The sequence below is a fragment of the Monodon monoceros genome, unplaced genomic scaffold (assembly GCF_005190385.1).
Source record: "Monodon monoceros isolate NGI ecotype Baffin Bay Population unplaced genomic scaffold, NGI_Narwhal_1 Super_Scaffold_5, whole genome shotgun sequence".
Taxonomy (NCBI): Eukaryota; Metazoa; Chordata; class Mammalia; order Artiodactyla; family Monodontidae; genus Monodon; species Monodon monoceros.
Genome location: NW_021703782.1, coordinates 68,887,484 through 68,911,777, shown reverse-complemented (window position 1 = coordinate 68,911,777; position 24,294 = coordinate 68,887,484). Strand labels below are relative to the sequence as shown.

The following is a 24,294-nucleotide window of genomic DNA, read 5'->3' as shown; positions in this document are numbered from 1 at the left end:
TCCAGAGAAGTGTACAAATGGCCAAGAAGCACATGAAAATATGTTCAACATCCTCAGTCATTAGGGAAATACAAATTAAAACCACAATGTGATACCACTTCACATCTACTAGGATGTCTATAAACAATGGAAAATATAAAAAATGGAAAATAACTGTTCATGAGGATGGGAGAAATTAGAACTCTCAAACATTGCTAGTGGGGATATGAAACAGTATAACTGCTGTGGAAAAGATTTTGGTAGTTCCTTTAAAAAGCTAAATATAGAACGACCATATAACCCAGCATTCCTTTCCCAAGTATAATACGCAAAAGAATTTAAAATAAGGACTCGGGCTTCCCTGGTGGCGCAGTGGTTGAGAGTCCGCCTGCTGATGCAGGGGACATGGGTTCGTGCCCCGGTCCGGGAAGATCCCACATGCCGCGGAGCGGCTGGGCCCGTGAGCCATGGCCGCTGAGCCTGCGCGTCCGGAGCCTGTGCTCCGCAACGGAAGAGGCCACAACAGTGAGAGGCCCGCGTACCGCCAAAAAAAACAAAAACAAAAACAAATAAAATAAGGACTCAAATGGATACTTGTATGGCAACATTCACTACAGCACTATTCACAATTGTCAAAAGATGGAAACAATACAAGTGTCCATCCATCAACAGATGAATGAAAAAACAAAATGTAGTCTATCCATACAATGGAATGGTACTCATCCATTAAACAGAATGAAGTTCTCATACATGCTACAACATAGATGAACCTTGAAAACACTATGCTAAGTGAAGTAAGACAAATACAAAGGACAAATATTTATGATTTCACATAAGAAATATTAGAAGAAGCAAACTCAAAGAGACAGAAAGTAAATTAGGGGTTATCAGGGGCTAGGAGAGGAGGGGAATGAGGAATTACTTCCTAATGATTATAGACTTTCTGCTTAGGGTGATGAAAACATTTTGGAAACAGATAGTAATAATGGTTGCACAACAGTGTGAATATAATTAATTTCACTGAATTATACATATAAAAATGTTTAGGGACTTCCTGGGTGGTCCAGTGGGTAAGACTGCACTCCCAATGCAGGGGGCCGGTATTCAATCCCTGATCGGGGAACTAGATCCCTCATGCACGCCGCAACTTAAGAGTCTGCGTGCCACAACTAAGAAGCCCAAATGCTGCAACTAAGAAGTCCACATGCTGGAACTAAAAAAAAACAAAAACAAAATAAAACAGAAACCTGCATGCCACAACTAAAGATCCTGCATGCTGCAAGGAAGATCCCGCGTGCTGCAACTAAGACCTGCACAGCCTAAATAGATAAATAAATATTAAAAAAAAAAAAAGACCAAGATTCAGATGACTAACTGCAATCCAGATTTAAGGTGGATCCTCATTCCAAGAAAATTCAAATAAATAAATATTTTTTAAAAAATAAAAAGTAAATAAATAAAAATGTTTAAAATGGTAAATTCTATGTTTTATGTATTTTAACACAGTTTAAAAAATATATAAATAAACACATGTATACTAACGAATGTGAGCAGATGTATATCCTGAGAATATATGCCTTTTAGTAGGGAACTATATTTATTGAGCTAACATTTCCTCCTGGTCCAGACTCTGTGCTAATGCTCTGGTCAACAAACATTAAGACAAGGTCCTTGACCTCAAGGAACTTACAATCCAGTAGAAGAGGCAGATATACCTAATGCCAACCATGATAAATTCAGGGATAGATGTAAACTTGGGAAGCCAAGCCACACACAAATAAGTACCTAATCCAGACCAGGATAGGTAAAGAAATAAGACTAAAAAGGATCAAAGTATTCTGGGCAAGAACAACAGCTTTTACACGGCTGGAGGTGAGACAAACACTGTACATTACGGAGGAACTGCCAGTGGTTGAGCGAGGTTGGAGCAGAGTTGGGGAGGGAGTGGTGGTTATAGAGGGGCAGTGAGGTGGTAATATAATTATGGGCCGCTCTATAAAGATGGATTTAAGGGTGGTAAAACTAAAGTTTAAAGGAGAAATCTTCAGCAAACAGAAGACCTATCAATAATGCCCTAAAATCACAAACTTTTGATAAATTTTCTGTTGGTGAGGCTTTGGGTAAACAGGCATTCTCACACGTTACTGACATAGGGCAGTTATCCTATCAGGGTAATTTGACAATATTTATGAAAACTTACGTACATATTCAGCAGTTCTTCTGGGAATTCATCCTACAGATAGGTATGTTCATGTATAAAATGACATACATATAATGTTATTTATCACTGCACTGTCTGTAATCATAAGAGATTGGAAATAGTCTAAATATTCATTAGTTGCAAACTTGTCAAATAAATAATGGTACAGCCAAACACTGGAATACTATTTGATAATTAAAAAATAAGTGATAAAGGTCTCATGTATACATAGAGAATAATTGCCACGATAAATTTTTAAGTAATAACAATAATGAAAACAGAACAAACTCCTCCCAAAAAGACTGTAAAATATGACACTCTATGTAAAAAAAAAAAGAAGAGGGAGGGAGGATCTAAATTTAAAGAGAAAATGTTATCATCAAAATAAAATTTTAAACAATAACAACAAAAAATAAACAAAGGAAAAATAAGTTACTATCTGTGTAAAAACAAAAGAAAAAAGTCTTGGATTTAAGAAGAAAAATGCTATAAAGGACATTAGTAAGACAATTGGGGAACTAGCATGATAACAATGTTAAATTTCCTGAATGTCTTGATTGTGTTGTGATTATATAGAAGAATGTCCTTCTCTTCTATATTCACTATTTGCTTTATAATTCATTCCATAATTTTGGCAATGATTGCTGTAAAGCCCATTTACCTATAGTTTCTGCAATTCAACTCACTATATTCTTCTTTGGAAAATAAGGACATTTGCTGCCATCAAATTTATGCCTATTGGAGAGATAATAATGCCTATTGTGCAACTGACTCCTAGCAATATTAGTCATTCAACATCCAGTTCTAAATTTCCTCCTGACCATCTGTCTGACATATTGATTAGAGTCCTATGGGTTTCTCATCTTCTCTGTGTTTTAGGAACATCCATAAGAATTAATTTTAAAAGTGGGCTTCAGACACAGACCTTATACCCTTCACAAAAATTAACTCAAAATGGATCATAGACCTAAATGTAAAATGCAAAACAATAAAATGCCTAGAAGATAACATAGGAGAAAACCTGGAGGACCTTGGGTATGGTGATGCCTTTTTAGATACAACACCAAAGACACAATCCATGAAAAAAAAAAATGATAAGCTGGACTTCAATAAAACTAAAAACTTCTGCTCTGTCAAATACAATGTCAAGAGAATAAGAAGACAATCCACAGACTGGGAGAAATATCAATATTTCCAAGAGACATACATGATAAAAAGAAAAAGATGTTACCCAGAATATATAAAGAACTCTTAAAATTCAACAATAATAAAACAAACAGGGGCTTCCCTGGTGGCACAGTGGTTAAAAATCCACCTGCCAATGCAGGGGACACGGGTTCGAGCCCTAGTCGGGGAGGATCCCACGTGCCGTGGAGCAACTAAGCCTGTGTGCCACAACTACTGAGCCTGCGAGCCACAACTACTGAAGCCCACACCTAGAGCCCGTGCTCTGCAACAAGAGAAGACACTGCAACGAGAAGCTGGCACACCACAACAAAGAGTAGCCCCCGCTCGCCACAACAAGAAAAGCCCACGTGCAGCAACAAAGACTCAACACAGCCAAAAATAAATAAATAAATTTATAAAAAAGAAAACAAAACAAACAACTCAATTTAAAAAATGGGCCAAAGACCATAATAGACACTTCACCAGCGAAGATGTACAGATAGATGGCAAATGAGCATATGACAAGATGCTCCACATATTCAGAGAAATGCAAATTAAAACGAGATACCATGACTCGCCTATTATAATGGCCAAAATCCAAAACTCTGACAACACCAAACTCTGTAAGAATGTGGAGCAACAGGAACTCACATTCATTGCTGGTGGAAATGCAAAACCGTGCAGCCACTTTGGAAGACACTTTGGTAGTTTCTTACAAAACCGAACATACTCTTACCATACAATCCAGTAATCATGCTTCCTGATATTAACCCAAAGGAATTAGAAACTATGTCCACACGAAAACCTGCACACAAATATTTACAGCAGCTTTATTTATAATTGCCAAAACTTGAAAGCAATGAAGATATGCTTCAGTAGGTGAATGGATAAATAAACTATGGCACAACCAGACAATAGAATATTCTTCAGTGCTAAAAAGAAATGAGGTACCAACCCATGAAAAGACATGGAGGAACCTTAAATGCATATTACTAAGTGAAAGAAGTCAATCTGAAAAGGCTAAATACTGTATTATTCTAATTACATGACATTCTGGAAAAGGCAAAATTATGGAAACGGTAGAAAGATCAGTGGTTAACAGTGGTTGTTGGGGAAGGAGTGATGATTAGGTAAAGGACAGAGGATTTTTAAGGCAGTGTTACTGCTGTACGATACTCTGTATGACACTATAACCATGGATACGTGTCATTATACATTTGTAAAAAACTACAGAATGTACCATACCAAGAGTGAACGCTACTGTGGACTTTGGGTGATTACAGTGTGTCAATATAGGTTCATCAATTATAACAAATGTATTCTCTGGCAGAAGATGTTGATAATGGGGAAAATTATGCATGTGTGCGGTCAGGTGATATAGGAAAAAACTGTATCTTCCTCTTAATGTTGCTGTGAACCTAAAACTGCTCTAAAGAAATAAAGTCTTAAAAAAGGGTGGGGGGCTTCCCTGGTGGCGCAGTGATTGAGAGTCCGCCTGCCGATGCAGGGGACACGGTTTTATGCCCTGGTCCGGGAAGATCCCACATGCCGTGGAGCAGCTAGGCCCATGAGCCATGGCTGCTGAGCCTGCGGTCTGGAGCCTGTGCTCCGCAACAGGAGAGGCCACAACAGTGAGAGGCCCGCGTACCGCAAAAAAAAAAAAAAAAAAAAAAGTGGGAGGGGGCACTTCCCTGGCGGTCCAGTGGTTAAGACTGCGCTTCCACTGCAGGGGCCGTGGGTTCGATCCCTGGTCAGGGAACTAGGCTCCCGCACATCGCACAGCACGGCCAAGAAAAAACCACTGGAATTCAGACTAAAGAATAAATTCTAAAGAGCACATAGGAATCTTTGAGTTCAAGGTTAAACATTTAATGGCATTTTTCCTCATTTATAATGAAATATATTCCTTAATTTGTAAGCCTGGATCACAATGCATAACCTCCCTCCTCACACCCTTCAAAGAAATTTCAAATAGAAAAAACTTCCTTATCTTTAAAGTGTAGAACTAAGACCAAATGATTTACTATAAAATTTTTCCAGTTTTGGATTTTTAAATTTTTACTTTTACTTTTTGTGACTGTGTGAACTGTGAACAGATACATCTTTCAGGCCCAAAATTTCTAGATCAACAAGTAAACTATTATGTCTTACATTCTCTTTTATGCTCTAGTTTGACCCATGGTAGATAATTGAAAATGAAATTTTAAAGATAATGAAGTTAAATTTCAGAGAAGGAAAGAAGGCAAGAACTTAACATTTATTAAATGAATAATATGACTAGCATTTTCTGTACATTACCTCTTGACATCTGCATAACGATTTTGCTTGGTAGCCAACAGTATCCTCATTTTAGAGATGAGGAAACAGGCTCAGAGAGGTTAAGTGACTTGCCTGAAGTCATTCAGCTAGTTTGTAGCCAATCCAGGACTAAAAATTCAGCTCTCCCTGAAAATGAATGTCTTTTTCTCTATGCCATAATTTGTAAAACATACTGCCTTCTGTTAGTAAAAGGGGAAGTCAGAATGTCTTGTACTATTTTGACTTTTTCTGAGAATGTCTGGCTCTATTTGAAATTTCTGAGGATGTCTAAAGTGACGATGTCTTAAGAAATCTATATTTAAAATGTTCTGTATTTCTGAATCATAGGGAATGATTCTAGTGATGATATAAACTGACATTTTGTACCTCTTGATATAAATGATATAAACAAGCATTTCAAAAATGGTCAGTTGTATATAAATCACAAACAAACAAATCTTTATATAAGTCCTTATATTTCCTTGATTTGTAGTGTCAAGCCCCTGTTTGGGAAGCAATTTGACTTCAGAATCCAAATAATATTGATCATACCTCAGTGACACCCATAACTAGCCGGAAGTAATCCTGTTTTCCTGAAATCTGAAAGATCATTGTATGCCTATTTTAGAACTACTCATTATATATATATATATATATATATATACACAATGCAACTTGTATATATAATTTACTGTATGTATAACATATACATTAATTATATATAGAGAGAGAATACATAATAAGAAATATACATTTGGTCTCCCTCCCCTTTTCCTGGCTCACAGTTCCTAAAACTCTTGTAACCTCAGAAGTGATGTCTTTTTTGTATGCTAATGAGATGACTAACAGCTGGGGGATCCTGGAAAGCCTCAGGATGACAGCTGTTTAACCAAGGAAACAAGCCTCCCCACCTCTGGGAGGAAGGAGGGACTGGAGGTTGAGTTAATCACCTATAACCAATGATTTAATCAATCATGCCTGTGTAATGAAGTCTCTGTAAGAAAACCTAAGGGAAAGGATTTGGGGAACTTTTGGGTTGGTGAATACATGGAGGCACTGGGAGGGCAGCACACTCAGAGAGGTGGGGACTCCTCCAGTCCTTTCTGCCACACCTTGCCCTATGCAGCTCTGTCAAACTAGTAAACATTTTCCTAAGTTCTGTGAGCCACGTTAGCAAATTATCAAGCTCAAGAGGGGTCAGGGGTCATGGGTATATCTGAATCATTACCACCCAGGTGCACAGGTGACAACCTGGGCTTTTGATTGGCATATGAAGAGTGGCCAGAGGCAGTCTTGTAGGACCGAGCCCTTAACCTGTGGTATCTAGCCCTAACCCCAAGTAGAGAGTATCACAATTTAACTGAATTATAGGACACCCGGTTGCACTCCGGAGAGTTGGAGAATTGCTTGGTGGGGAAACCCACACATTGGTGTCAGAGCGTGAACAGTAAAGGAAACGAAGGTTTTCCTTCTCAGCCTCCACTGAGGCCTATCCCAAGTTTTGCTAACATAAGGCAGTCCATAAGACCAAGCGGTTGAAATCGACTCACTGAAAAGGCACTTGCCTGGTGGCTGGTGCGCTGCCCGCGCTGGACATGAAGGCCTGGGCTCCAGTCCCCCCGGGCGAAGGGCCGGCAGCCTGGGGACTCGCCCTCAGAAATGTGGCAGCAGCAGGGGTGCTCGCTACCCCTGTGGCAGAAGGCACAGCGGAGTACGCGACAAAGGTCGCAGGGAGGCTGTGTTAGAAGTGCTAAAGCGACAGCTGCGACGCTCACGCGGTACTGCACGTGGTGGTATGAGATCTCCTAGTCCAGATCTCGCGAGATGACCCGGCGCAGGCTTGGGGGCGGAGACCAGCGTGGCGAGCTCGGGGCAGCTGGTGCTGCAGAGCCCCGGGCGCTCCGGTCCAAGTAGTTGTGCTTCTGCCTGCGGGTCCCCCTCCCCGGCGGGTAGACGGCATTGGCCAGCGCGGACCCCATGCTAGTCCGGAGGGGTGAGCCCTGCGTGGAGACCCTCTGGACCGGCTGCTGAATGCTTGCGGAAAATCGCGGATTTAGAGGTACAGCTTGGTTATCACCCAGGTGGTAGCAGAGATCCGTGCACCTGGGCCTTGGGTGTGTTGCCAAAGAAATGTAGATTTCCAAAGTAAATGGAAAAATATTTGAAGGACAGGTAAGGAAATCATGGGCGCAAGAAAAGGTCCATGCAGCCGTGGGAGGTTAGAATTCAAGCACCTGTTCCATTTCTGCTGCTTCGCCCCCTTCGTGAAGACGGAAATAGGCGGAAATCTGATATGCTTTCCATTTTAAAAAGAAAAGAAAAGAAAAAAAAACAAACACTTACTAAACGTGTACATAAATGTTTATGGCTTTTCAAAATTGCCAAAAACTGGAAACAACCCAAATGTTCAGCAACAAACTGTTACATTCATGAAGTGGAATATTGCCCAGCAATTTTTAAAAAAGGAACTGTTGATACATGCAACAAATTTGGATAATCTCAAAAGCATTATGCTGAGTGAAAGAAGTTTGTCTCAAAAGATTATATATACTGTATGACTCCATTTACATGACATCCTGGAAAAGACAAAACAGGGATGGAGAACAGATCAGGGATTGACAGTAGATGGAGTGATTGGGGTGGAGTAGGGGGAGGGTGTGACTAAAAAGAGATAGCACATAAAGTTATCTGGGGTGACGGAACTGTTCTGTATCCTGATTATGGTGGTTATACAAATATATACACGTGTTGAAATTCATAGAACTCTACATAGAAAAGGGGAAAAAATCAATTTTACAGTATAACTTTTTTTTTAAAGCACGCTTACTCTATGCCAGGCGCTATGTTATCTGAGGCAAAAACAATGAGCTCAATGAGATAAGGAGCGAATATAAACACAAAATAACTATGGCACAAAAATATTTGATATATGATAACTGAAAAGTAAAAACAGCAAATGTTATAGGAAATTAAAGGAGAAAGAGATAATTTCCAGCTTAACTGAACAGAAAATGCTTCAGAGCAGAGGTTGCCTTGGATTTCAGTTTCAAGAGCAAGAGAGGACAGAGGATCATTCCCTATGGAAAATGGTCAATTAAATAATTATGTCAATAGTGTGCAGGAAGGAACGGAACAGAAAGTGCCTGAGTGCAGAAAGTGAGTCTGGTTAGCTGGTAAGGCATTTGGGGAGAGCCTGAGCTGGGGTGCTGGCCATATAGCACAGCAAGCCTTTCTAGGCAGCTAGACCCACACCTGCAAGGTACCCTGGAGACCATGTATAAGGTTTTCCTGGTCCACATCTTAATTTTATTCCCACCAGCTGAGTTTTTTGCCTCATTTACAAATGTGGGGCACATCTTCATCTTCCTTGCTGCAACTTTGGCTCTTCCTAATTATAATTATACTGTCTCTTAACTGCAGTTTGTCCTCAAATCCCCAAGGACATCCCTTTCCAGCTTATTTTATTTACCAGCAACCTCTACTCAGATGCTACCCCCAAAACAGGGTCACAAACTCCTCCTTGAGAATCCAGGCAGTAGTAGTGGAAATGGAAAGGAAAGCACAGATTGAGAGACATCATTTTGGAGTTAGGATTGACAAGGGTTGTAAATTGGATGTAAGGGATAAAGGAACAGGGAAGAAAGAACAAATACAGGTTTTAAAGTTCTAAAAGGAGGAAATGTAGATAGTGATAATTTTATTATTATCCAACAATTGCATTTAAATATTAGTTTGCTTTAATCAATATTTTAAAATGAAACCAATTTTTCTTCATTAAAAAAAATACATGCAGGGCAATAAAAAAATGTTCGAGAACAGGCCATTCCAACTTCAAATTAAAACCTTAAAAGTATTTTAAGCAACAGCATGATGTAATCCAATTTTTTAAAAAATCAAATAATAGACAATTCCTCAGATCACAATTAAAACTCCTTACTGGTGTGGAGATGAGAGAATTTTCATGGATTTTATAAAATACAGAACAAGAAAATAGTATATAATCAAAGTATTCTTTAAAAATGAGTATTGGTGACTTTTCTCACAATAAAGAAATTATGTTGAAAGAGAAATAAAAATGACATATAGAGAATAAAGTTTGTTACAAAACTTGCAGTAAAAAGGAAAATTTGATAGTACTGGATGTATATTGTTACGGTTTTAGTATTAAACCGCAATTGTATGCAGCAGAAGGGATCCACAAACTAATTTGAACACAATGAGATTTTTCCTATTGGTATGAATTTACGTGAAATCATTACTAACACAACAATAAAAAATACAGGCAAGCCATTAAAATAAGCAAGGCACATCAATGAAAACTGAGGAAGTGAAACTGGCCTTTTATTCTTACTCACTTGAAGTCATTACAAAGTTTACTGGGCTCTTGGTTCAAAGGAAACATAATAGACACAAATATTTACCTTTTTACCATGGTTTCATTCTTAGGATTCCTAGGTGGGTCTAACGACAATGCTGTTAGACAAATACTAAGTAAAACCATTCAACATATTTAGTTATTCTTCAGCTTAAAAAGGAATTCCTTAAATGCAGAAGTGTTATCAATATTTGCTGAATATTCAGCAATATTCATTGCTGAGAGATGAAACAGAGAGAAAACACAATGAACACTGATATTCTGTGATTGGACATACTCTATGGAATTGAGTCATCTTATTGTAGTAACTCAATAAGTAAAATTAGGACACAAGAGTTTCAACTCCTTTTCATCTAGGATAGGTAATAGGGGCCAGCCACAAAACACAGATGATAAATTCAATCCTTTCAGATTTCACTTTGGCTAGCATTTCCATTTCTTCCCATACTAACCTTTTATCAGGAGATAAAATTTTTTTAAAAAATTGATTCAATTAGGCCCTTCCCATTCCCCCGTGTGTGGCTAAAATGTAGTTAGAGAAAAAAAAAAGAGGACGGAGAGTCAGAGCTGAAGATAAAGAACTTGGAAAATCCTCTAGAGGAAAAAAACGCCTAAAGTAGGAAAACAGTCTCTCACACAGCAACATGATTTAGAAAGAAACACCCATGGCAGCTATTTCGAATCCTCTGCATCTGATTCCTCCTTGGTGATCAGCTCTGCCATTAATTTACTGTTTCTAATTAAGACGTCACTTCTGGGCCTCAAGCTCCAGCTATTAAAAAGTGGAGAGGGGCCAGAAATTAGACTGAATAAATAACATCTGAGGAATGTTCAAGGACGCAATTTAAGAACAATTCTCGTACAAAAAGTTTTCTTGCTGAAATTTCCCAGTGGGGAATAAATGCTAAATAATCAGATGTAGTGGTAGTAACTGAATTCACATAACAGTACAGAAGAAACCATTACTAACTAAAAATGAAAAATGGAGAGAGAGAGAAGGCAGAGTTTCCATTTTTAAGAGGGAGAAGAAAGGCATTCACAAATTTGATACAGTATCTGAAAGCAGTGACCAAGTGGTTAAAAACGTGGAAATCGACGCAAGAGGGAGGAGATATGGGAATATATGTATATGTATAGCTGATTCACTTTGTTATACAGCAGAAACTAACACACCATTGTAAAGCAATTATATACTCCAATAAAGATGTTAAAAAAAAAACAAAACGTGGAGATCACATGACTCATAGAAAAGCAGTATCCCCAGCACTGATGAATGCAGACCTAAAGATAAGCAAAAACCTCCCACTGCACCACAGCACACTCATACTCAGCTGGCTTGAAGACCTCCAAGTGCCCTTTCATCCTGAGATCCACCATCTGAACCCCAGCTCTGAGATTAAGTGCAGGGGTTCTTCATGTGTCCTGCTGCAGATCAGGGGGTATCACATGATGGAAAACTGACAGAGCAACCACAGTGACTTATGCTGTAATCTGAGATTCTCAAAAATCAGATCCTTGATCGAGGTCCTCTAAAAAATTGCAGCAATGACACTTGGCATTCACACAAGGAGCCAATGTCACCTGATCCTCATTACAGGGGCATCAAGGGGCCTGGCTAGTGTCACAGCGCTCAGAAATGACAGGGCAAGGGTTACAGGCCAGGTTTCCCTGAGTCCTGGTGTCATGGTGACAAATCCTCTCTACCTGAGAGCTTTTCGGAGCTGTGGACTTCTCTGCAGCTATTTCTAGTTTCAGTCAATGACTGGCTTTGGCTGATTCTCCACACCACCCAGTACCCAAACAGGCCTCACTTCTACATCTGAAACTTCCTCTTGGAATAAGAAGGCATTTTCCTGGTGGCCCCAACAGTTCCCCTCCTGGAGTGGCAAATGATGAAATACCCAATTTAGTTCTTATACTATCGCCTTCTTGTTCAAAGTTAGTGAGGATTCTATGATACTTTACTTCCAGGTGTCTTAGATTCTCTACTGTATGTCATTGACACTGGGAGACCAAATTCTTGAAGCTTAGACCTTACAGGGGAAACATACAAAGCTGAAAAGCTTATCCATTTAAATAGACACATTGTTCCCATTTTGAAGGCGTATGTAAGAGCAAGATGCTAACACCAAATTAGAAATCATCCAATTCCAATTAGAAATCACCACATACCAAATATTGGACCTATGGTCTTTCTAAGCCCATCAAACCACTCCAAAGCAACAATATAAAGCTGAAGCAGTGGCAGAGACATTCTCCTCACTTGACGTTTGAATTATTTTAATAATAACAACAGTAATAACCAGGTCTTTTCAAGTTACACATCTCTTCCTGTAACTCACAGAAAGTATATTTATCTTGAAAAATGCTACTATCACAAGTAAACACATCTAAATGACTGTAAGGAAATATCATTGTCCTCCACCCATTTTAAAAGCATTTTAGGGAATCCCACTCTTCACAATAATGGTGCCTTTGAAAAACAGTGTTAATACATTCTTCATCTGTACACATCTATTTGTTTTTCATGAAAACTTCCTCATTCAAGCTTATGAGTATAGCCAACATTTATTTAGCAGTTACTCAGCCAGGTACTCTCCTAAGTCATTTCCACAGATCATTTTATTTAATCCTTTTAACTTTAAGCAGTAGGTACTATTACATCCTCCATTTTACAGTTAAGGAATCTGAGTGTTTTAGGTAACCTGTCCAGGTCACTCAGCAACAGGCAACAGAACCAGACTTGAATCCAGAGAATTCTACTCCAAAGGCCATACGCTTCGCCACTTCTTGAAGCATTCTTATGATTTCATATCAGAACTATGGGTAATTTAGGAAAGGTCACCATTTCTCCTTTGCTGTTTAGCCTCTTTCCTCCTTGTCTCTTCTTCCATCTTCCTTCCTGCTTCCTCTCAGTCTCTCTAACTCGCACCTTTAGATTCCCCAGTTTTCTTTTCCAGCCACAGCCAGGAACCTGGCCTCACTCCAGCTCCTAGCTGGCAACAGTGCAAGTTTAGGTGGGAGCCTGTGGGGAACAATGAGCAGATGGCCATTGGCAGAAGACGCAGCGGAACTGCCTCGGAAGCGTGAGGTTACCTGCATGTCCATGATGACCTCCCACGCTTGGGTAAGAAACATTCTCCGACCCTTCCCAGGGACGCATTTATTTTCATGGTGAGGTGGAAATATGTGAGGAGCCCTCAGACTCTCTGAGGGAAATGTTGAATTTAGCAATGCAAACTCAGAGCAAGATGAACAGCTGCTAATCTAGACTTTCCTTCTTTCATACTCAGTCTATGCATTGAGTTGGAAATGTTGGAAACTTAGGGGTACGACCTGCTTCATTAAATCATATTTCTTCAGGGTTACTGGGAACCAAAAAGTTTTGCCAAAATTTTTCTGGGGGAAAAAAAAGGAGATCCTTTATTAAAAAAAAAAAATGCTTTTTTAGAGGGTTGGTTTAAATAACACATTCAATTACATTAGCTCAATTTATTAGATACTACATCCAAAGCTTGAGTTGGAAAAGGAGCTGGTCTCTGTCTACATATTTTTCTGGCAGCATGTGAATGGCGTCACCTGTCAGTTGCAGTAGGCAGCAGATGCATGAGCTCAGGAGTCGGCCAGACCTGCATTTCCACCTTCCAGCAGGGTAACCTTGAGCCACTTACTTAACTTCTTCAAACCTCAGCCTCTCTGTAAAAAGGTAGGGGCGTTAATGTTCGCCGCCCCAGGGTTGCTGTAAGAATCAAGTGACATCAAGTCTATGAAAGTACCTAGCACAGAACTAGCAGAGTAGGCATTTAATAAATGGTTGTTTTATTTAATTTTATGTCATTTTAAGGGAGAAGATGTACAGACTTGTTATTAAGAAATAAGGAGACAGAAACCGTAAATTTGTGGTCTGTAATTTTTCCTTCATTTAAGAAAACTGTTCACCAAAGCTATATTTTCAGTTAAAATAGAGCAAAATCTTTTGCAATACCTCTCCCACCAAAACCTCAACTTTTAGTAATCAGACACTTCGAAGTTTGACTGCACAATGTATGGCTATCTGTGTATTACTGCTACACACATATTTACAACATAAAATTCACGAGAACAAACACAAAAAAGTCAACAGGGAAATGCTGATGGTCAGATGTAAATGCTAGGCTCTTGTAGCCTATCAGAAATCATCATTTACAAAGAAAAGATGAAAAATACGTGATTCACAAAAGAAAAAATATCAGTAAATCAGAAATTCTACACAATAAAGAACAGTCATGAGGAAAGTTTATATGGAAACATTATGTTTTCAACTCTGCCTAAAATTATCTCAGATTTCAGTTTTAGCATTATTTCCAGTTTGATTTTTAAGATAAAAAAAAAATATGGTCACCACTGCTTTGCTCAACATTTCCCTTTGGGTAACAACATACCCAATCCTATTTTAAAAAGCAGCCAATGGGGGTGCTCACTGAAAAAACAGAAACTGACAACTGTAATGCATGGCAATCTAGCAACAAATAATTTGCAAGACACCAGTCCCAGAAAGAAACTAAAATGGGAAACTATGATAAAAACTGTTCTTTGCATGAGGTTACTGGGCCTATAGCTGGACAAGTCTCCCACTGCCCAAGGGGCTGAAAGGTATTTTCTATGTAAAGGATGCAGTGTCTGGGAAGGAGTTCAGTCCACAGTGACTGTCAGAAAGCTTGGGTTACAGCAAAACCTTCAAAGTCATTTCTAGAATATAATCAAAGCTCTCCTCTGCACAGAGTCAGAGTGGTGGCAAGTTCCTGGAACTGAATTTTTTTGCTGAGTTCAGCATTAAACAATCTCTGCAAAAGCTCAGATAAGCTAGACTGAATAAACAAGCAGCAAAGTAAATTTTCCCATGGAGTTTCAACCACAGCCAAATGCATTGTGCTGTTTCAACCAAAAAAAAACTGTGCATATACCTAAGTCTACCCTCCACTGCCAAAAAAACTATACATAGTTGGCCAACTTTCTAGAATTCTCTTAGTTTTGATAATGTTAAAAGCAATGACAGTGAGGCTTCTTTTCCTCAAATACATTATAAGTCTACAACAAGCATGTAGTATTTTCATAAAAATTGTCTATATTCCTACATACTGTGTAATCTCTACTGATGTTAAAAAAAATTGAGTGGGGCTTCCCTGGTGGCGCAGTGGTTGAGAGTCCGCCTGCCGATGCAGGGGACACGGGTTCATGCCCTGGTCCGGGAGGATCCCACATGCCATGGAGCGGCTGGGCCCGTGAGCCATGGCCACTGAGCCTGCGCGTCCGGAGCCTGTGCCCCGCAACAGGAGAGGCCACAGCAGTGAGAGGCCCATGTACTGCAAAAAAAAAAAAAAAAATTGAGTGCTTAGTTGGCATCTATCCTGATTACCCCCGGTCCAAAGTATACAAGAGTAAAAAGTTAGAGATTTCCAAAAGCTTTTTGTTAAGGCACAAGCCCTATTTTAAAAAACAAATCCTTAAAAGGTTCTGTGGGAACAGAATTTCAATGAGAATTTCATATATTCAAGTTTATGCTTATGAAGCAATAAAAATGTTTAATTAAAATTTACACATTTGTTTTGAAAATAAAATACTAATTTTAGATTTTGTGCTCATCTTTCGCTGTTACTACTTATACAGATGTCTTTCTACTAAAATGTATTTGGGGTATTTGATAGACCTCTACCAGGCTTCTCAGGGTATCCTTTCTCAAAGCACCCACAGAGAGAAAAGCCAAAGTCACAGACAGAGGAAACTCCTCTAAAGGCAGTTATTCATTTCCTGAGCTAACCCACTTCCTTCTTCAGACATTTTCTTCTCTTCATCAATGTGTGTTTTTGAAATTAGCATCAAAGGCTTCTTGCAAAATATACTTCTGGGTCTGGGGCCTGGAATCCGGGCAAATGCCAATGGCTGTGTCATTTCTAATATCATCACTGCAGTGATACAAGATTAGAATCTCAAATGAAGTGTCACTTCAGTAGTACAGAAGGCTCCCTGCAATGTTAAACTGATGTTTTAGCAAAAGAATCCAGATCATTACGAGGTAGAGCCATGTTTAGAGAAAATAATTGTCACCAAAGTGAAAAACTGAACGCTACTCCATTATGAAAAATTATAGCAGCTTCCATAATAAGGAAATCAATTTTTTAATCTTTTAAACCTTAAGCAAACTTTAATGAGTTGCTGGGTTTCTTCATATTAAGGCCAACATTGGAGAGAAAATTGAAAGTCTCATAATTATTAAAGTTTATATCTTTTATTAGAAATGTATCTCCTCAATGACTGTTGTCTTCACTTTAATCAAAGCAGATATAGAAGGCTGAACAGAAGTTTGGCTACTATGCCAACTGGATCCCCCAAGACACTGAGAATCTCCCGACCTCCACACGATTTCCATCCCAGACCCCCTAAAGAAGGGGAGGGGCTTAGGGAACCCTACTTTGTCATGTACCATCAATAAAATACACTGTATCCAGAAAAAAAAAAAAAAAAGAAAGAAAGAAAATTTGGCTACTATGATTCTTCTGTGCTAATAATACAAAATGTTATTTAAAAAATCAAATCAGTCTTTACCTAAATATAAATATAAAAAGCTTTATTTATTTACCAGCAAAGAGTGATACCACAAACAAAGGAAATAAAGTCTCTTAAAATGTTTATTTTTGTCAGAATAGCTGACGATTTTCTATTAAGTCTTTCAGTTTATTATTATAATAAGCATTCCCCCCTTGAAAAATCCATTCAAAATATCTCAATCCTTGAGGTAAAGAACTTTAAAAAAAAAAAAAAAATCCCGATTTTTTTAAAGAAAAAATTTCTTAAAATTCTTTTAAGCTTGATAAATAGAAATAATCTCTTCTTGTTCTACTCTGGTGAACAAAAATGTACTTTATACAGCAAAATATCCAGTCACTTATTGGCAAACTGAAGGTGAGACCTATTCATTTACATGTTTTATTCAAACAGTGCAATACTGCCACATTCATATAGACTTTTTTTTCTCTTTTTTTACAGTTACCAACACTCTTCTGGCAAAGACAAGGTTTTGAAATGGCAAAAGCAACACAAGTTTTAGATCTCAAAGCTCTGGAAAGGAATTAATCTGAGTCTTCATCATCAAGATAGTCCTCGGCATTGCTTAATGTTCGGACTGCATCTAAAAGGAATGGGGGAAAAGCAAAACAGAGAAATTACAAATGGCTCAGATTTTGTTTTCACTTTCAAAGCTCCTGACAATTCAAAACACTGTAATCTTCCCTCAGACCTACGGGTTGTATTTTCTCCAAGGATATTTTTCTACTTTTGCTTTCCAGTCTAACTGATTAGTTTCTGTTGCCACAGAGGCTGACAAGTACATTTGTCTGCATGTTACCTAGACATGCAGAAAAGTAAAGCACATGGTGCTGAGGTACCATTAGTCTATCTTAAACAAAATACGACAGCCACATGCACCATGACCAATGTCGAACACACCAGAAGCCCGTCCACCCTGACAACTGTGCATCCAACCTCCTTTCCCAATGACAAGTGCACAGGTGGCTTCAGTCAGTCGACAACCTGTGGCCTTACCTGAGGGCAAGGTCACTGGGTAGAAAGATAACTAATGAGGGAGGGGGGGAAAGGAAAAGAAAAAGAAAGAGAATGAAAACACAAAAGCTTCAGTTTCATTTTAGAAAACATTGATAAAGTATACTCAGAAGCAAAAGAAACTGAATTGAAAAATAAAAGTTTTAAAATAGAAAGAGCTGAACCCCATCAAATGTTAAGTCAACCTTAAACAGAGTTCAAAAGGAAGACATCTGATCTTTAACTGTTCACCTGTCCAGTCAAATTCAAACTGTCTAGTCAAATTCCTATAGCAACAGGTTACACGAGGTATAGTTTTAAGGGGAAAACTGAAATGCAAGTATAAGCACATTGTTAGAGCTCAATAAATGTATGTTATATATAGCACCCAGAACATGGTCTCTAAATACTATAAGCCCATGCTCATTGGAGATATGACTGATTCCAAGTCTGGGGAAGAAACTGTAAAAGAGAGACCTGAAACCTCTTGTTATGCCATAAAACAAGGATCCTAGCAAAGATAGCATCATTTTAAAAGGGCTCAGGATCCAACCAGAAGAGGCCTCCACTAGCCAAAGATAGGCTACCAGTAAGGAAACTATGCTGGATTAAAACACAGCAAATATTTCAACACACACCAAAGAGAATTCATTGGCCCCCTTCGAAAAATAACAGGGAACCAGCAGGTTATTTTGAAAACTCTTAAAAGGTAAATAAAAATCAAGGCTTTATTCTGCCCCTGATATACAAACTATTGCTCGAGTAACCAAAGAGTTGATAAGGGGAAATTTTTCTTTATAGAATGTTCCAACTAATAACCAAGAAAGGAGTGACAAAATTAGAATATCACCATTTTGCAACCATTAGTGAAATAATGAATCTAGACAATGATCATCCATGGATGCTAACATTGCAGGACAAGTGACAAACAGATACTATGCGCCTCTGATAGAAGAACACAATTTTCTTTATGAAGTATTCTTTCCTCTATCCCTAAGATAGATAGATAGATAGATAGGTGATAGACAGATGATAGATAGAATCCAAATCTAATCAAACCTCTAGATGTAACACCAATTGACAAAAATACAGAGGACAGAGGAGCATGACAACACCATGGGAATGCATGCATGCAATGTCTACACTGGGAAATTCAGGGAAATTGGCCCAGTTTCTTTAACAAATAAACTGCAAGGCTAAACAAAGAGGAAAAGGAGAGGGAAAGGAAACATTAATTGAAAAACAAAGAAACGAGACATAGCTATCAGTTTGGACCCTACTTAAAAATACATAAATAAATAAGCAAAGAATAAAAAACATGTAAGAGAAAATGGTAAATTTAGACCATCACAAGATGTTTGATGATACTGTAGTTTTTTTAAGTCTTCATAGGTTTAGAAAAATGATTATTGAAAAAAAAAGGAAGGGGCAGGGGAGAAGGCAGGGATATAGAAACCGATTTATCTTATACAAGAGAGAAAGAAAGGTAAAAGAACAAGTGGCTTTACGCAGAACAGAGGTGGCCTTCAATGACTTCAGCTTCCAAACTATTAGAAGTCTCCGGGTTGACTGTACTCTTCTCCATTCTCCTTAAGAGGAGTTCTGGAGACCTGGGAGGAAGGTATTTTGTTCTGTTCCATACACACCCACAAACTTCAGGACTGGCCATGAACTTGGTAAAAGTAGCCTTTTAAGCTAAAGACAAAAAGACAAATAGCAAAGCTCTTCCCCTTTCTACTTTGCTACTACAAACCTGTGTTTTTCAATATTGGAGATATTCCTTGTCCTTCAATGGTTACTTTGGCACTTTGCTTTAAGCAAGAGGAAGATGACTGGCCACGGTGCAAATTCTGACCAAACAGAAAGTGAGAGCCAGGCAAATAAACTTCTCCTTCCTTCCTTCTGTGGACTGCTCTGAGGCACAGTTTCTCTGGAAACTTCTCATATGGCCAAGTGCTGATAATGAGCGGTATCTTCATAGCCCGTCTTGGGGCATGACTATCATGGTAATGTATCCCCTAGTAGTGCTTCTCAGCCTCCCCTACCTCACTTCCATTTTTTTTCTCAATCTCACTGCCCTGGATTTACATGTTCCAAAGCACCAGAACTTAGATAGACAAACAAACAAATAAATAAACAAACGGTGGAGGGATAAACACAGTAACATGTAAAATCTCATAGACGTGTTACGTGAAAGAAGTTAGACACCAAAAAGCACACACTGTTTGATCCCATTTATATCAAGTTTGAAAACAGGCAAAACTAATCTATGGTGAGAGAAGCAGAGGATTCTGAGGGAGGCTTCTGTTGTGCGGGAAGTGTCCTCTATCATCTGAGTTATGGTTAATAAGTTTAAGCACAGTGGGAATCCCCTGGCGGTCTAGTGGTTAGGACCCTGCACTTCCACTGCAGGGGGCCCAGGTTCAATCCCTGGTTGGGGAACTAAGATCCTGCATGCCGTGTGGCACAGCCGGAAAAAAAACAAAAGGTTAATTTCAGTGTAGATTAAATCAGGTTAATGAATTTTAAAAAAAGTGTAAGCACAGTAAAAAAAAAAATCATCAAGATGTACACTTAAGATTTATGTACTTTACTTAATGTAAATTATACCCTAGTTTTTAAAAATTGGAAAAAGAACTGAAAGGTTCAATCCTCAAGTATGGCTTGACCCCACCCTGTATCCTAAAGTTACCCTTCACGGTAACTGTAACATGTAAATTATTTTGTCCCTATAAGAAATTCAAGATGTGGTGTTTTCTTTTGTTTTTTTTTTTGTTGTTGTTTGTTTGTTTTTTTTTTTTGCGGTACGCGGGCCTCTCACTGTTGCAGCCTCTTCTGTTGCGGAGCACAGGCTCCGGACGCGCAGGCTCAGTGGCCATGGCTCACGGGCCCAGCCGCTCCGCCACATGTGGGATCTTCCCGGACTGGGGCATGAACCCGTGTCCCCTGCATCGGCAGGCGGACCCTCAACCACTGCGCCACCAGGGAAGCCCTCAAGATGTGCTTTTAAAAGTGGACCACGATGTCAGAATATACCTCTTCTGGCTTAGAGCTCATGCTGGCAATCTGCTATATGGCCAAATATTCAAACTCTCATTCCAACGAGGATCAAAATACAAATTAAAATTTTTTAAACTGGATAATTGGGCAAATGAAGAAAAAGAAAACAGAGAAAAAGGTAACATGAAAAATGAAATACGAAGATTCATTTCTTGGCTCTGTGTGCCAGGCCCCAAGATTAATTACCTCATTACTGAAATCAGTAGAGCACAAATTTAGGAAGGTAAACTAAAGAAACTTGGAGTAAACAGAGAAACAGAACACCAACGTCCCTGCCCTTTTCTACAAAGACTACAGAAAAATGGGGAGAAAAAGAGAAAAGTTTGCCACCTGCCTCTTCCAGCTCCAGCTGTTCATGTGGAGGCTTCTGGGTGTAGCTCTCTGGGGTCTGAGCAGGTGTGATATTTTCATTGTCTGTCACCATCAAACTCATAGTGTGCATGAGACTCTGATAACTGTTAGCTCATAAGAAACCTTACTCCTCAGTCAGGATGTTTTGGAGGTGCCCATATAGCGGCAGGAAGTCAGTGGCAGAGAAAGGAAATTAGGTCATAGTCCTTCTTCCTGACCCAACCAAGGCAGCAGGGCATGAGAGGTCCACCTCAAGTAAAAGTGTTTCTCCCACATGGCTGCAAATACGGCTTCTCAGTCAAAATTTAGCTAGGGAGCACCACTCAGCTGGTGAACACTTTCTCACTCATTTGGTAGAACCTATACACATCTATGCATGAGTAATTACTTTAAAGAAAGACTTGCTCTGCCAGCAAACATTCATGGCTTAAATAATTAAGAAGTCCCTAACTGCTTAATAGTTTACATTATACCTGAACTGAGGTTAAATAAGAATCTGGAACAAACACTTATCTGAAATAAGGGACAAACAGAACAATGGATTTGTGAGAATTATGATGGGAATTTGATGATAGGTAAGGAAGATGATTCTGGGAAGTTCCCTTGGTAAGCCACAAAGAGAGGGGGGCTGTTTGCTTTCTTTAATTGACTACAGCAGGAAACCAGGGGACTGATATACTTTGCTGCTTATGCTAGAAATGGAATATGGGACAGCATAATATTGACTCTTCTCATAAATCAAGGGATACCTGAGGGAGAAATAAGTTTTCCAAGGGTTCAAACATTAATGGGAATTTGATTCAAATGATAGAAACAGAAATGAGCATCTCATTACCCAAGTTGGAGAACTCTGAAAATGATAATACCCTAAGGATAAAATGAAAACACATGCACTTAGCCTCTATAATGGAAATTTCTAAAAAGTTGTCTTGGTGATTCTCCACCAACATGAACCAGTCTAAACTTCAGACTCTAAAGCGATACTAAAAGAGTCCAGAATGATGAGTAGCAATGCAAAGACTTGCAAAAGGTGAATCCTCCATTATACTAGTTCCTTTCTAGAAAACGGCAGTAAAAATGTATCCATTACAGGCTTATACTTCAAAGTGGAATTAAAGTGCCAAACAGGAGATAATTAAGTAGAATAAGGCTTGAGAAGTGAGAAAAAAGAGATCAAATGTTCCCTCCAACCAAGCATCTTCCACCCTTCTTTTTTTCTACCTCTCTGGGTTTCTCATGGGCCAGGAGGCTGATGATAAATGAAAGAGGGACAGAGGAGAGGTGGATGGGAAGAAGAGTTCACACCCTGCCACTCCCAGTACTCCTTTCTGGAATCACCATGTTAGAATGAATCTAGGGGAGCACATTCAGCAGGCTATATACTGAGAAGTCAAATCAACAGCCAATCTCTGAATAGTAATTATGAACAGTGCAAATGTGTTTAACACCTCTTCTTTCCTTTAACACCTTTTCAAAACCACCAAACTCTTCATTTTTATAGAACCGCATGTGAACTTTTCAAACCTCTTCTCCCACATCAATAGGCATTATCTTTAAGAATATACACTCTATCTTCAGACTTCCCTGGTGGCGCAGTGGTTAAGAATCCACCTGCCAATGCAGGGCACATGGGTTCGATCCCCGGTCTGGGAAGATCCCACATGCCGCGGAGTGACTAAGCCCATGCGCCACAACTACTGAGCCTGCGCTCTACAGCCCACGAGCCACCAACTACTGAGCCTGTGTACCACAACTACTGAAGCCCACGCGTCTAGAGCCCGTGCTCCACAACAAGAGAAGCCACCGCAATGAGAAGCCCGTGCACCGCAACGAAGAGCAGCCCCCACTCGCCACAACTAGAGAAAGCTTGTGCGCAGCAACAAAGACCCAACACAGCCAAAAATAAATTAATTAAAAAAAAAGAATATACACTCTTATCTTTAAAAAACCACGCATAGAACTGTGAAGAGATACCGATACATTTACAAAGTCTAGAATAATTTTGATTACAAAATTTTGATTACAAATAATTTTGATACCCTCATTTAAAATAGAAACAAAATATAATCATAAAGCTCTTGAATGCATAATTAAAAAAATATTTAGTGATAACCACTCATAAAAACAAATCTGAAATGAGAATATGGAAACAATGGTTCTCTGATAAGGACTGTAATGGAAAGCACAGTAATTAGAACTTGATTGCAAGGAATAAAAGAAACATACTAATCATAGCAAAAAATCGATGTCTCTTCAAATTTGTTTGCGTAAAGGTATTCTTCCATGTTGAAGTTCTGATTCAGACCAAGGATATAAAATCTAACTTGAGAATCACCTGAAGAATTTACCAAGAAAACATTTTCCCTAATATTAAATCGATAACTCTTAGTCATGATGGCATCAGGAGGAAGAAGGATTAAAATCAAGTACCTGTTCCCTGTTTCTTTTTCAGGAGAGATGCACAGGCAGCATTAGTAGCCATGTCCAGGGCCAGCTTCTTCTCATTGTTTCTTAAGTCTGTTCTAGCACCTTCCCCAACACAAGAAAGTAAATTAGGTGTTTTGAAGACTCTATAGTAGCAGCTAAACCTTTTTTTTTTTTTAGTTTCTTTTTTCTCTTTTTCTTTTCTTTCTTCCAGTTATATTGAGATATAATTGACACACAACACTGTATAAGTTTAAGGTGTACAGATAATGATTTGACTTACGAACATCATGAAATGATTATCACAGTAAGTTTAGTAAACATCCATCATCCCATATAGATACAAAATTAAAAGAATATAAAAATTTTTTTTCCTTGTAATGAGAACTCTTAGGATTTACTCTCTTAACAACTTTCTTATATAACAAACAGTAGTGTTAATTATATAGCAGCCAATCCTCTTTCCATCAAAACTAATCACTTTTGGCAGAACTGACTAGAGAACCATTCTGGCCCCGAACTAGGCTCTTTCCAAACAGTAAAACTTTCTCAAAACAGTAATAGCATATTTGGCAGCTTTAATCAGGGAGCTTATTGCTGCACCTGTAATAATTATACACAATTAAAATATAGCCTTCCTTTCGAGTCCCTATAGAATTGCATGTGAACTTTTCAGTGAGGAGTTGACTGTCCCTGTGGACAGTAAATCAGTTAGACTCAACGTGCCTTGGCACGAGTTTTTGGAGATTAAATTCAATACACCTTTTGCCTCTTCTTTTCAAGAAGGTCTTTAGAAAAGACCACGTAAGTTGAGCTTGAGGAGATTAATATTTATCTTAAGTATACTCTCATGCTTATTAGCAGA

The 24,294-nt window shown here is 38.8% G+C and overlaps 1 protein-coding gene across 1 annotated transcript in view; it reads right to left on the bottom strand.

The window, feature by feature from the left end:
- Nucleotides 1-16,666: 16,666 nt before the first annotated feature.
- The window catches only part of OSTF1 (osteoclast stimulating factor 1), a 48,859-nt gene continuing 41,231 nt past the window's right edge, over nt 16,667-24,294 (bottom strand). The window contains exons 9-10 of the mRNA XM_029202967.1: nt 23,436-23,534; nt 16,667-17,184 (exon numbers count right to left, since the gene is read on the bottom strand). Of these exons, the coding sequence (XP_029058800.1) occupies nt 17,126-17,184; nt 23,436-23,534 (158 nt within the window). The 3' untranslated portion in view covers nt 16,667-17,125. The remainder of the gene's footprint in view (nt 17,185-23,435; nt 23,535-24,294) is intronic.